This window comes from Cnephaeus nilssonii, assembly GCF_951640355.1.
Source record: "Cnephaeus nilssonii genome assembly, chromosome: 12".
NCBI lineage: Eukaryota > Metazoa > Chordata > Mammalia > Chiroptera > Vespertilionidae > Cnephaeus > Cnephaeus nilssonii.
In genome coordinates, this window is record NC_137083.1 from 23,501,573 (window position 1) to 23,516,955 (window position 15,383).

Sequence of the window (15,383 nt, forward strand, 5' to 3'; positions counted from 1 at the left end):
GATTTATCATTTAACCTAGAAAACAGAAGGTGAGACTAAATCACATATTTCAATATCAGTACATATTGAAAGAAGACTTCCAACTGCTGTGAATTACTAAGCTCTAATCCTAAATTCAATGAGGTTTACAAAACAATTAGCTTAATGGAAACTAGAAGTTCTTATGCCCTACTTTAAGAAGCACCTGCATATTCTGAAAAACATGATGAATTTCAGTTGAACTGAAACCCGACTCCTTTAATCTCTGAAACTGTGCTTGCCCAATTCATTCTTCAAAGTTATAGTCAACATCTGGTCAACAGTGTCACTGAACACAACAGTAATCTAAATTATTCCTTTTCATTTTATGTTCGGGGGCGGGGGGTCGTTGCTGCTATTTTTCCTTTGCTTAGCTATAGCATATTAAGCTAATTCATGCTTTTGTCTTGGTTTTGGAAAGACTTACTAGTATATACCAACATCTAGGCAACAGAGACCCCTTTAAGCCTAATTTAAAGTAACTATGAGGTTGCACACTACAATAGCAAATTTGTAATCAACTTAAAGATGATGCCTTAAAAATACAATTAAACATGTCATAACAGAAGAAAACCCTGGTGATTACAAACAGTACCATGCTGGCTGGGGTTTTAAACAGCGGTATAGACTAAGAAAAATCGCCACCCAGTGATGCAAACGGTAACTGCAATTTGTTTTTCTGTAAAATGAGTACCCTGGAGGATTACTTCAACTTCATTACTGAATGAATGAACAGCCTTTACCTTCTTCTGTGAATAGGAGCTGGTTACATGGGAAAGGATGTTTTTCTACAAGGCCGTTTTTTTCCCTTATTCTTATTTAGCATACTTGACATTTTACAAAGGCTAAAGGCTTTGAAAACCTCAACAGAGAAAAAGTGTTCCATCCCAAAGTGAGCTAATTGCATATGAACAGCCCAGGTATTCCTATTATCAACCAAAGTGCCTAGGCTCTGCTCGACCCTGAATTTAGCAACTCAGCAACGCCACCTAATAACTGCGGCCTAAGACCTATTTGTGTTAAGCAGGAAGGCTTGCCTAGGGGAAAGGTATTCTCAAGTGGGAAAAAAGAGATAATTTATTCTTTTAACAACATAGTTTACTCTGACCTTGTTAGAAACAGGTTATAAAGGCCACATAAGATGATAATCTAAAAAATTCTGTAAACTACATATTGATAAGAAGTTGTTGCCATAATGTAATCATGTTTCTAAGTCTTCAGTTCATTGCCTCATTTAGAAATTAACAGATAAACACACAAAGGCACTCATATACATTTATTTGCCTGTAATGTTACCTATTGCCACAAGGACAAAAAAAGTTATGTGAACACATGATAACCAAAATACACGTGTGTAAGTATGGGGTCATGTTAATAATAGCATTTGATATCTAGTATTTGTCCTATTTGACATTTTCCAAAATATTTTCCATAGTACGCTCTGAGACTACAGCAGATATATATGTCAGCATAGAACCATGTGATAAAAAGAGCAACTCAGCAGAACAAATCCGTTTTTTTAAAAAGACATTAGCATTCTATTTTTAAAGACAATGAACTATATTCCTAATAATCTGTCCTGACTTTTATCAGTCAATTCAGTTAAGTCCTTCACTGCCAAAGGATTCTTTTTGTACTAACTAAACAATGTATACCGTCTTCCAATCTCAACCTCATTAAGGAGATTACAGATTTCTGCAATATTTTTTTATACTTAAAGTATTAAATAGTAAAAATTGGGGGGTATCAAAAATTAAAGCCAAACTTTATGAACAATAATATACCACCCTCCTTTATTAAAATAACAACAAAAAAGTCAGTACTTTCTCTTTTAAACAATAAAAAACATAATTTCCTTTTTTAATCTTAAAATGTCAATAATGTCTTAAAATTAAAAATGATAATATGACATTTTTAAAAATGGATAGCTTAATGTTTAGACAGGCAGGAGGTAGGCTCTGAAGTCAGACTGCCTGGGCTAATTCCAGATCTGCTATGTGTTAGCTGGAGGAACTTGGAAAACCTAAGTCCTCACCTGTATAAGGAGAGAGAATACCACCACTTCACTCCCTAAGCAATTTACACACATTAACTCAATGAGTCCCCCCAACAACCCTATGGGGTGGATACTGTTATCATGTTCATTTTCTAGATAAGCTACATGACACCCAGGAGGTTACATAACTTGCCCCAAATGGTGAAGGGTGGCAGATACACCACCCAAAAAATGTGCCACTTTGGCATAAGGATAATTTTGAACTGAAAGCAAGAGATAAAACCCCCATATGAAAGATGCCAGGAAGAAAGAGACATTCTTATCACCAGAGATGGGGGGTCGAGGCCAAGAGAACTGCACAGACAGAACTTGCTAAAATAACTCTTATCTTCCATTAGTCTCCCCACATATTTTAGTCACTTTCTTTCCCACAACTGCCTCTTTACTCAACCTGGTATATAAGCACTTAGGTTTTACCACTTCTTTTGGTCTTCACTCTTCTATGAGGGCTGCCATGGACATGTAAACATCTGTATGCTTTTCTCCTACTAATCTGTCTCATGTCTATTGAATTCTCTATACACTAAACTTACCTCCTTTAAATACCTATTTGATAACGAAACGAGTAATATTGATGTCTAACCATAAAACACAGGAAAAAGCAAGGTCTGCTGCCTATGTTAAGACGACAGAGGTGTTCTAATATCAAGAATACAGAACAGAGTTTGGAAAAATCAGGCTTTGTGGAAGCAAATTTCTGAGAGAGGAATTTATTGTGAAACTCCTGAAAAAGCAGAAACTTCACAGAAGACCAGAGACATCGCTGCAGTTTTTCTGTGAGTGAGGCTAATACATTACGTGAAAGGGAAGCAACACTGGCCGCTTTCAAGGAACGGAAATAAAATAGATCCAGAGACACAGAAGCATGGAACAGACTGTCGAATCTCAGAGGGAAGGCGGGGGTGGGTGGGTGGGTGGGAAGAGATCAATCAAAGAACTTGCATGCATTTATGCACAACCCATGGACATAGACAATAGGGTGGTGAAGGCATGGGGGGGTTGGCTATAAGGGATCAATGGGGGGGGAAAGGAGGAGATATGTAACACTTCCAACAATAAAGATTTAATTTTTTTTTAAAAAGGAACTTGGGGTTGACAGAGCCACTTCTGACTTCGAAGCCAAGGCTCTAATTTCTGACATGCTGAGAAAGGCCTGCTAAGCAGTCGTGTCTGCAGCACCCCACTGTACCCCAGTCGGAAGGCTCCTCAGAAAAATCACTGGCCCTGGTCAGACCGCGCCCCACTATTTTGCCTCCGGTGTAGGGGATCTGGTGGGAGAAAAAAACAACTCTGAACGCCCCAACCACAGCCCCTGTCCCAGAAGCAGAGTCAGAAAACACACAGGCCTGCCAGAACCCGACTGCGGAAGACGCGGTATCTAAGGTAACATTTAGCTGGAGAAAATCTATTCTGATCTTCCGGAGATTCAGGCCAGGAACTGGAAGAGGCCAGAGAGAGAAAACCTCTGTGTCCTGTCTGCAAGGGACCAGATGCTACAGACAAAGACTGAAGAGGCAGAGAGCCACCCCCCATACCTGTGAATGTGCAGGGTCGGAGGCATGTGGGAGCCTGGCTGCCAGAGGGTCTAAGCTGAAAATTCAGGATCACCCTTGACTCCTGCCTATGCCCGGGGACCCTAGTCGGATTGGGCCAGGATGAAGGAAAAGGTAGGAAACCAGACTCTGGAGGGGAAGACACCTGAGGAACATTCCAGAGAGTAAACCCCCTATGAGTTCATGCAAATCATCTCAGAGAGGAGCCCGGATCTGGTGGGAGGAGGTCCAGGGTGGGAGAGGATGTGTGCCACCAGGGGAAACTTCACCAGAATCCACATCTCCTCCTCGGGGAAAGACACCATGCCCTGAAGAAAAGGTTTGTGTGTTTTTTACAGAATTCCCCATGGGAAAAGCATAGCATCTGGTTGAAAGAAATATTTTCTAAAATCACTTAAATCCAATAAGTAGTAGTAATAATTTTATAATAGGAGAGAAACTAGGCTTAAACATTTAGGAAAACTAGTTAATATTTGATTGAGAAGTGTATTGCATTCAGCAAATATTTCTATTTCAGATGCCTAATGTAACTTAGGATGCTAATTTAAGAAGCAAGGCTTGCTATTCATAAAAAAGAACTTGAAATTATCAAGGATTCTTCAAGAATTTTGGTTTTTCACAACTAAAGAGGTTGTCTAGCATATTAAAAAGAGGATAATTTTATAAATTTGATTTGCAGGACACAGCCAAAGCAATATATAAGAAGAATATGACTTGATGACAATATTCTAAGTGATTAATGAACTTTATAGATTTAATATAAATTAATTCTTGAATTACTAGGAAATAATTTTAAAAAATCAATCCTATAATTTTCAAGTGATTTTTAAAAAGGAAAAATAATCCATGTAACTGTGATTTCATTTCTTATCAGAAACTCACCTAAAAGGACAAAGCCATCTGCTTCCGTGTCTGACACCGAGGGCTTTTTCGGTTCCACAGGCTTCCTGAAGAAGTGAAACATCGCTGCGGCCAGGATCTGAAACAGAAACACTATATGATGTCAAACTCAAATGAAACTGTAAAACTCCTACCCACTCTAGTAGCAAGCCAAATATAAAGATATCACAATAACTACTTTTTTAGGAATTCTATTACCAGACTTAAAAGCACGAGCCCTCCTCTCCAGGTGTCAGAAGACAAAGCCGGAAATAAAGGTGCATGGACTTCCAGGGTCAAGTGAATCCTGTAAACTTCTCTCAGTTTTTGAACGTGCAGGAAATAATCCAAGAAATCACTCCAGGCAAAACTAAAATCAACAGATAGCACCACAACCTGGAAGGATCTCGCTGAACATAAACATCAATCATACACTTGATTGAGGAAAGGAAAAACAGGACAAAACCAAAAGAACCTGTCATGTCATAACTAGCTTAAGGCTCACAGAACTGAGGCCGCCTGCGAAAAAGAAGGCATGTCAAACACCCTCTGCAGTTGGTTATCTGATTCAGACACTCAAGAGCTGTAGCCACTGTAAGTAAGGCTGAAGCCAACTTCTAATTCCCATCAGAGCAGATCTTTGTGTTGGTGAGATTATTGTGTGCTACCCCAAACCACACACACACACACACACACATACACACACACACCTCCTCTTCAACCTCCCATCTTTGCACATTCATAAAGGCCAACAATTCCTAGAAAACAACTGGGAAGGAAGTTTTAAGGGAACTTGCAAGGACACATTACACTCGGAGGACAGTCCCTATAAACAAAGCCATGTAACAGACAATAAAGAAAGGAATAATCCTGGTGGCAGCAAATGCTCCACATTTTTGTTTCCATATTTTCCACCCAAACCAGAAGATCAAGCAGGGAGGGTGAGTAAAGATTTGATCTCAGCAAAAGCCTTCTGCAAACTGAGACTTGAACTGGGATTTGTGCAGGTCAACCCGCCCTGGGCTGCAGATCCAAGCGGATGGTAAAGGAGCCCATTTGCGGTTAGAAAACACATCTGGCAGATTTCACTTTTTAGAGGGACAAAAAAATGGAGAAGAAAAAAGCACAAGCCATGTGAAAAGAAAACGTTCCAGTAGAGGGAAGGAACAGCATCTGAAATCCTCAAAGATTTCTGCCTGGATAGAGTGATGGATCCAAAAGAAAAGTCTGGAAGTGGTTGGGCACCCTCAACAGAGCACAGGGGACAGGGCCTCTATGAGACTGGTGGGAAACAGGATTCGATGAAAAAGCAAAAGGAAAAAAGGAAAAGGCAAGGAATGGGATAAAACAAACAAACAAACAAACAAACAAAACATACCTGAGTAAGATCAGAGAAACCCATGCAAGAAAGAAATGATATCAAAAAATAATTGGTTGATTTATATCAGGAATTTAAGAAAAGAGAGTTCACGTTCAGACTTAAAAGACTGGAAGAGGCAGGTAACTCCTCAACCCCAAACGGTTAAAAAAAAACAACGAAGAAGGCCTTTGAAGGGACAAAAGCTGATTAAAACTCAACCTCGGCTAAGGATCAAATCAAGGGTGCAGCCACCGGACGTGAAAACCCCTGAGAGGATTACTGTGGCTCTCAGTACATTCCTTCACTCAGGAAACCTGGTGCAGGAAAAAGAGACAAAGAGGGTGGGTCTCCAACGGAAAGCCGGTGGAGAAAAAGATACCCTCAAATAAGTAAAGGAGGAGGAGGTACAGGGAGGGGTAAAAAAAGATGAGAAATAGAGAAGATCTAAGTTCTATCTAGCCACAACTGTAGGTCTGGCTACTGATACATGAAGCTGACTAGAATCAGATAAGAAGCGAGTGACGTGTTTGAGGGTTGTGATGCCAAAATAACCAGCCGTCTGGATTAAAAGAGGACCACGACCTTACAGGCCGAGGAAGCTGCCCCCAAGGAAGGCCTATTCTCCCGTGCCAACCTCAGGGTAGCCACGAAGTTACCAGAAAAGGAAGAAACTCTCAGAGGGAGGAGCCAATGGCCACGGAGAACAACGGACTGGGGGGTGGGGGCTCCTCCAGGAAGCAGAATCTGGGCGTAATGAATGAACATTCTCCAACCCAAGGTGGGGTCCCCCAAAATGCCTGCTCAGGGGGGTTTCAGAATTGCTACCACTCTGGGACTGCTATATACAGGGTGTCCCCGCAAAATATATACATACATACACACTTTAACAACTGATAGCTCAGTTGTGAAAATGAAATCTATTTTAATAGACACTGCCTTTCTAATTATTCAAAGTGTGTGAATACACTTTGGGGACACCCTGTATTTCCCAGCCCTCCCCTTTCTGAATGGGAGTTACCTTTCCCAGTTCCACAAGGTGGGAGGGGACACGAGGGGCAGAACCCTGGTCTTTTTAGTTCATGAAGTCTCCAGACCAAGAGGTGCCACTTCTGGACCTGGTGAAGAAATACTGAACTTGGAGCCTGATGCTATGACTGAATGGGGCAATTTGGGTTACGGAGCTTGGGAAGGGGTGTCACTTTGCCTACGGCAGGGAGAGAGAGCTGAGTACGTGGCGGCCACAAAGGAGAACCCCAGAATCATGAGGGCTGTTCACTGGCTCTTGGCCTTACAGAGACAGATCAGGAGTGCAGTCGCCTGCCCTCCTGAGGTAGGTGTGGCCATGCAGCTTGCACGGTTCACCCTGTCACGTGCCATTAGATAGTTATAACAAGGAGCTTTGTGGACAGAGAAGGAGAGGCCCTTTAAAAATCGGTTCCTGTTCTATTGTATAAAGAAAAGTCTTTGAACAGAAAGGACTCAAATTCCCAATATCTTTTAATGCCTGGCCACAACACAGACCTGGAACCAACACGGAAATCACTACGTCGTTCTGGTATGTCATTCGCAAGCCCCCTGATTATAGATATGTTGTTAGGAAAGCCAGGTCAAACTCAGCTGTAGCACCAGAATCTCTTTTTAATGCAGGTATATTGTACGGAATTTATAACTTAAGTAACTAAGTGAAGCATTAAGTTTTTCATGACCTGAACACAAAGCTGAAACAATCCACAGGCTGCAGCAGTCTGTTCAAAGTATGACTTGAAAGTATGGCAATGCATCATGTTATATTCCATCCCTTTAGAGCATCATAAAATTCCAGACAAAGTTAGAGGAAGGATAATTTAGGCTCCAAGAGTCAAGAAATTTCCAGGCATGGAGAAAACAGGTCAGGAATAAGAGAAAGATAGCAGAGACAGTAACAAGAACTCAGAATGCAGCAAGAACTGGTTTCCTACAAAGAGCCATTGGAAACAGCTCTAAAATTGTTACAAAAGTACCAGCCATCCTCGCACCTAGTATCCTGCCAACCTGACCATCATCTTAACTCCTTCCTCTCCAATGGCCCACTTCAAGATGGTTTTCCATGGTCCATTTTCCAATACAAGTCTTGAGATTCCCTTATATGATCAATCCTGCTGCTGACATTAATGAGAAGAACCTCAGGTCAGTCTACAGGAATTGCTCCTTGCATGAAAAGACTATGTCTGAGACCCTAAAATCTACAATCAAGTTATCTTTATACCTTGACATTTTTTCATGTCACTGAAAAACACATACAGTGTAAGAAACACTTCTCCTGGGAGGGCTGGCAATTACCATGCTCAGATCTCCCGTCGGGGAGCTCATTCTCACAGGGGGAAAGCGCATGGCTAGGTCCCCACTCCAGCAGCCAGGTTTAGTCACCCTGCTTAAGGCTGGAGAGTGGGAAGGCAAAGGGGCGTAACTGCAAACCCCACAACATGTCAAAATGCTTTGCACCCTCTGTCTTATGTAAGATCTCTATAATTACTCACAATGTGCAAGAATTGAAGTAGGTGACATGCTGGTCCAAGTTCAAGTGGTTAGTAAATAGCAGTGCTAGAATTTTACACCAAGTCCTTTGGGCACCCAAACCGGATGCTTTTCATCAATAAAGCACCGGAGAGAAGGAGCCTTTCACACTTAGGACATTTGTGTTAGACTTGAATATATTCCCCAATATTAGTCAAAAACATTGGATTCATTTCATGTTTTGTCTCTATTAATCCCTACCCTCCCAGCCTTGCTCAGCTCTATGTTCTGAAGACGTTCATGACTTCCACAACACCACGTTCAAGACCCTCACCTACTTTGTATTTTAGAAACATTTATTAAGTGTTTAGGCCAGACACTGACGGAGCACTGCAAATGCAGCACTCGACTTATATTTAGGGTGAACAAACTGCACCCCCCGCCTCCCACATCTGCGGCACTCCTCAGCAAAAGGCACAGTCATTTTGGAGCCTCATCCCCAAAGTGGAGGCGGCCTGTAACAGTCCTGCTGCCCCAGGCCAAGTGTGTGGTAAGTCCCAGCCCTTAAGCTCTGGTGCACGTGACCTTGACATTTGGCTTCTTTTGCTTAGAGTTCTCAAGTATATTCTCGTCTAGTTTCCTTGCTTATAATTATCAGTATTTTTTAAATTGTCTACAGTAAGAAAATTCTACATTTAGAAACAGGAAAAAATACCAAAATTTATTCTGACAAATACTACATTATCATCTAGCAACAACACTCTTGCCTGGCTGAGCTAGGAGATTTAGAATAATACCTCTGTAATTCTCAAACATGAGAATCCTGGAGCTGCCCTGACATGGGAGATAAAGAATTCACCTGCCCAAGCCACAGACAGGCTGGGGAAAAACACGTGCAAGTCACAAATCTGATAGAGGATGTGTGTGTATAAAATATGTAAAGATGTGTGTATATGAAAACATAAAGAACTGTTAAAACTCAATAATGAGAAAACAAATTAATAAAGACTGGGCAGAAGACATGAACAGACATTTCACCAAAGAAGACATGTGAGTGGCAAAAAAACACATGAAAGAATCCTCAACATCATCAGTCAATAGGCAAATGCAAATTAAAACCTCAATGAGATACCATTACACACCCATAAAATATTTAAAATTGAAAAGGCTTGCCATGCCCAGTGTTGGCAAAAATGTGGAGCAACTGGAACTCTTGTGCACTGTGGTAGGTGTGTGATATAGTACAATTACTCTGAACAACAGTTTAGTGTTTCTTAAAAACATAAACATACACCTACCATATGACCCAGACCTTCTCCTTCTAGGTATTTACCTAAGAAAAATGAAGGCATATGTCCACAACTGTACACAAATGTTATACAGCTTTCCTTTGTAAAAACTGGAAACAAGCCAAATGTGCAACAGATAAATGGATAAACAAACTGTGGCACATCCATAATACTATTCAGCAAGAAGAAAGCATGAAGTCCTAAGATAGGCTACAACATGCATGAATATCAACAAAACTAAGCTGAGTGAAAGAAGCCAGACTAAAGAGAGTTTATACTGCATGATTCCATTTGTATGAACTTCTACAAAATGCAAACTAACGTATAAGGACAGAAAGCAGATCAGTGGTTGCCTGGGGAATAGGGAGGCGCAGGCAGGGATCACAAAGGGGCACAAGGAAACTTGTGAGAATGAGGGATACATTCTTTGTCTTGATTGTGGTGATGGTTTCAGGGGTATAAACATGCCAAAACTTGTCAAATTGAACACTTTCAATGTGTGCAATATACTGTATATTGAGTATACCTCAATAAAGCTATTTTTGAAATACATTATTAGTACAATATTCTAGATGTTATATAAATGTTGTAGTTCACAATTATTCCGAAAACTGTCTCAAACCTATTAACCCACTTTGTATGTGTTACAGATACAGTCTTTGGTGTGTTTTTTTTTTAAAAAAAATGCTTTTCTCTAAGGATTCACACAAAACTTGGAAATAAAAGAACAGTGTCTTCACTGTTTTCATAGTAGACCCAGGCTGCACATACAGGGCTAACTGACTGCTAGGCAGGCAGATCCTGTTGCCCTGAAGGGGAAGAGAGTAAGTCAAGTTATAGATTTATTTTTTCCTATTATTCTAAGGCTTACCTTTTAAGAAATATTTCCCATGACAAAAGGATTAAAGGATTAAGGAAACCTCCTTTTTTCAACTTGCTTATCTTCTTTCAATTTCAACAGACTACTAAATAATGTAAATACATCACATAAACTGAAATTTTATGTGTGATCAATAGATAGCAGATCAATAGACAAGAATAATATATGTACCCACACAGCTTTTTCTTCACATTTGTGCCCAAATCCAATAAATATGTATATTTCATGCTGCTACAAAATTAAAATCTTGAACAATGTTTTAACCTTCCTCCGCTTCTTCTGTATGGTGGGTTATGAATTGCATGATTATGTAAGAATAATACAAATTTAGATAACAAGTTTATTAATTTATTCTGAGAGATACCAAAAAAGGAGGTGGTCCATGCTTTTGGTAGTTTTAATCTTGAGAGACACTACATTCCAGAAGAATCAATGAGAATTAGAAGAGCCCTGGTAGACTTCACAAATAAGTAGCCTTGAGTTTAACTTCATCTGATGGTTTGGGCATAGTTATAAATGAAGAAGAGGCCTTTCCTATGAAAAGGATCCCTGTGAACAATAACATGATGTGTTCTTTGGGAGTGACCTCAATAGAGGCATGTAGACAAGCAATAGAAAATAAGACTGCAAAAGAAATGTACAGATAAATTATTGAAAGCACTAAAAAGTCAAGGGAATATTAGAATATCCAGAGTGGTATATAGGATTTACTATTATTGTGTAGTCTGGCTTTTGAATTTATCACCTCTGGATTCCACTGAAGAGGTCAGTTGTTTCTCTTTTGAAATGTGAAACAATATAGTTGAGTTAACATTTTCGTCCTGGTGTGACAGCCAAGTGTAATGGTTTTGGACCAGCCTTCTATGAGACAAGGAGTGAAGGAGAGTGGCGGCCTTGTCTAAAGAAGGCACCTGTGGGGAGGGAGAGGCCCAGGGAGCCCAGTGGAAGAGCCCTTCCCTAAAAGGCTTGTGAGATCTTGATTGAGAAACCAGTGAAAAGCTTTTGAAGGTGCTGAGCTGGGGAAGTCTGTAATCAGATTTGCACTTGTATGGTCACCATAAACCACAACAAAAGAAAAGCAGGACCAGACTGAAGCTATGGCTTAAAGGCATCTCTCCCCCTGCAGAGGATCCCAAGGCATCCAAGAACCATTGGGAAATGGATCATGAAGGTCTCAAGTTGCCTGTGTCAGAAGGTCCTCCCCTGTAATGCCTGTGTGTGGGACAAGGCCTGGGACTTGAACTGCTGCTCTGTCACCAGTCTTCTGAGAGATAACCTTTTAGCTGAAGTATTTGTTTTATACTCTTGGATCCTGTCTGGTAGTTTTTCTAATTTATTTGCTTTTTCAAATGAAATAAGCAGGGTTTCTAATCATAAGAGGAATTTCTATTTTGTGTGTGTGAAAGGAGAATAAGTTTGTATATTCTTAGAAAGAAAATATGGCCAACACACCAAACCTAATAGTTGTTATTAAGATGCACAATCAGTTTATATTTATTCATTCTATGTTTCTTTCTATAGTATTTGCTTTTTTCTAAGCTGTATATCATGTTATTTTACAGTAATACTTTGAATGATACTTTTGAGTTCTCTTTTGAACCCATTATAATATTAAAAATTAAAAAAAAATAATAGAAGGCATCATTGGCAGTGCCAACCAGTTCCATAAAGGGATGTGGGCACAGTGTTACCAAGTTTGATTTTTGAAGACAACTGGAAATCTACCATTTTGAAAAATCTGGTTTTCAAAGGATAGCAACAAATTCAAAATGTTTAAAAATATTCTGCAGAATGCCTAAAACCTTTTCAAACTGGATTTGGCCTTCAGGTGGCAAAATTTTAGACCAATAAGAATGTGTTTAACAGTGTAAATCTAATCACAATAAGGAACAATTGTGAAGGCCTTGGGCTTTTAGTGGATATTCCAGCTAGCTCATCTATCTGGTTATCTTCACCCCCGGTTTTCTTTGACTAGGTTATGCAGTAACTGTATCAGAGGTAATGTGTATGAAATTGACAGCCATGTAAATAAGCACTGACTACAGAAGTGTATCTGGAAGACTGCATTAATTTCTGTCCTGAGGATAGTGACCAGTTTTGCACCCATTTATAAAATGGACATCCCCTCATTCTTCTATACATAATACTCTGAGTGATACTTTTTTTTTATTTTATTGATTTTTTACAGAAAGGAAGGGAGAGGGAGAGTTAGAAACATCGATGAGAGAGAAACATCAATCAGCTGCCTCCTGCACACCCCCTACTGGGGATGTGCCCGCAACCAAGGTATATGCCCCTGACCGGAATCGAACCTGGGACCCTTCAGTCCGCAGGCCTACGCTTTATCCACTGAGCCAAACCAGTTAGAGCTTGAGTGATAATGGGTTCTCTTTTGAACCCATTATAATATCTTAATAATTCCTTCCTTAATTAATGAGTAATGTCTTTTTTTTAAAATATATTTTTATTGATTTCAGAGAGGAAGTGAGAGGGAGAGAGAGAAACATCAATGATGAGAGAATCATGGGTCGGCTGCCTCCTGCACGCCCCCTATTGGGGATCAAGCCTGCAACCCGGGCACGCGCCCTTGACTGGAATCGAACCCGGGACCTTTCCGTCCACAGGCTGACGTTCTATGCACTGAGCCAAACCAGCTAGGGCATGAGTAAAGTCTTTGACAGGTTTTAATATTTGTACGAAAGATGTGATTTTATCCTGTTTAAAAATGTATCCATTACCTTCAGACTACCAATTAGAATCCCAAAGATTCTCCCCCTGTCTTTCCATCCCACCTCGGTATTTTTCTTTGTGAATTTTGTGATATTGGTGTAATATCTGGGAGGATAAGGAAGAGGGGAGCAGGGAAAGTCATGTAAACTGATGTCACATACAAGCTCCACAGAACTTTTGAAAGACAATTAATGAAATTAAAGTATTAACATAAGTTTATTTACGCCTCTCTGATTTATGCTCAGACACACAAAAAAAGGCAAAAAAACAACCCACTCAAGGAATAACATAAACAAAGAACTGAACCTTGGATCCATAGATGTTTTTCAAACTCCAGGTCCGAACTCTTTAGAGGATATAAACTCAATCTACTGAGTCACGATCAGATTTATTAATAGAATGAAATAGGAAGGAGAAAAGGAAGCGGAAGCATAAATATTATGAGAAAGAATCACATATGATAATGTGCTACGAACATTTGCTTTGGATACATGGACAAGGTCATTGAAATGTAGTTCTTAATTTGGGTTGCCAGCAAAAAACATTTCAAAGCCGCTAATCATACTTTGGTGCTCACATATCCCCTAAAAATGTTTTGGAAACATGTCCCCCCTTGTACTTTTTAAGTTGTCATCTAAAACTTTCCATTCAAAATTATAAAGGATGTAATTTCTAGCATGTTATAAATATTTATATGTTGTAATAAAACCAAGATATCATTCTTTTACATTTATCAATGAATTATAAACACTATCACGTTTTTATATACACTATCAACCATTTAAAAAATAGATGAACAAGTTCTTTTATGACAGCAGGAAATTTCACATTGTTCTCTTTCTCCCTGAACTCTTACTTCCATTTCCACTGGCCTGGAGTAGCTCAGAGATGCCCCCAGAACACACTCGTGCAGCTTTTCTAACGTATCCAGATGAATACAAGGTGGTGGTGGCAGCCTCATTTTTAAGAAAGCCTGTCCACTAATTTAACACTCCTAACAGTTCACTGGTCACCTAACTGGAAAAGTAACATCATGCGCATATATAACAGTCATTAATAATTTGAATTGACGTGATCTAATAAAACTCACTTCCCTAATAGGACTGTAGAGTTGCTTTCAGCAAATTCAGAAATTAAACACATATTATTTTTAGCCAAAACAGAACATCTAAACTACTCAGAAAGTCGGAGGTCTGAAGCTACAAGCACATGATTATAAAGCATTGGGCAAGGGAGGATTCCGGAAGAAGGCAAAGGAGCTCCCTGGAACTTCACAGTGTAGATTTCAACAGGGGCTAAGCTGGGGTTTTTGTTTTTTTCTTGATTTTATAGTTTTTTACTTGATCCTTATAGTTTAAATCCTTTCCAATTTTATTTCATATTATATTAAAGGCAGAAAAGCTTTTCAGAAATGGGACACGTAGGATTCAAACATGAAATCCTTAAACAAAGTACCAGAAATCTAGGTTAAAAGAGTACTCGGGGGGGGGGGGGGGGCTGCCAGTTTATCACAAGGGATGATTTCAACATGGCCTTGTTGCCATGGAGAGCAGCACAGGCTTCATTTGATCATCTCAACAGCCAGCTACTGATCACTCCTGTAAGACACCCACCACCAGAAACTCTTTGCCATCATTAGCTATGACTAGAATAACAAAATCCTGCTATCCTGGAAGCATTATCTGGAATTATTCACGTTCTGGAATTTTCTCTAGCAGAATTGCTTTCCAAGCATATGATAAAGGCATCTTGAACAGTCACAATTGGCCCAAGAAAATTTTAGAACCAAATCTTCATTCTTCTCAGACCCTAGTCCCATCATCGAATGGTCTCACTAAGATAAAACCAACCTCATAGAAATTGACCCACCTTCATTACTTTGTAAATAAATATGACCCCCAAAGTCTCTATTAGAATCAACAGGGAAGTTTTGTGTACTTTTGTTGTTTGATTTGGGGATTTTTGTTTGTTTTCCTTTTAATTACCCGATTATTTTCAGAATAAAAAATGGTAGCCTGGCAGTGGTAAAAACTGACTACCTTTTCCTTCTACTGTCCCTTATTAAAAAAAAAAATAGAACAGTATAATACAGTCTCCTCTGATTCTACTAATTGGGGGTGGGGGG

The 15,383-nt window shown here is 39.7% G+C and overlaps 1 protein-coding gene across 2 annotated transcripts in view; it reads right to left on the reverse strand.

The window, feature by feature from the left end:
• The window catches only part of UMAD1 (UBAP1-MVB12-associated (UMA) domain containing 1), a 174,376-nt gene that overhangs the window by 149,398 nt on the left and 9,595 nt on the right, over positions 1-15,383 (reverse strand). For both annotated transcript variants that reach the window (XM_079785745.1, XM_079785746.1), the window contains exon 2: positions 4,510-4,606. In XM_079785745.1, coding sequence (XP_079641871.1) covers positions 4,510-4,591 — 82 coding nt within the window. In that variant the 5' untranslated portion in view covers positions 4,592-4,606. The remainder of the gene's footprint in view (positions 1-4,509; positions 4,607-15,383) is intronic.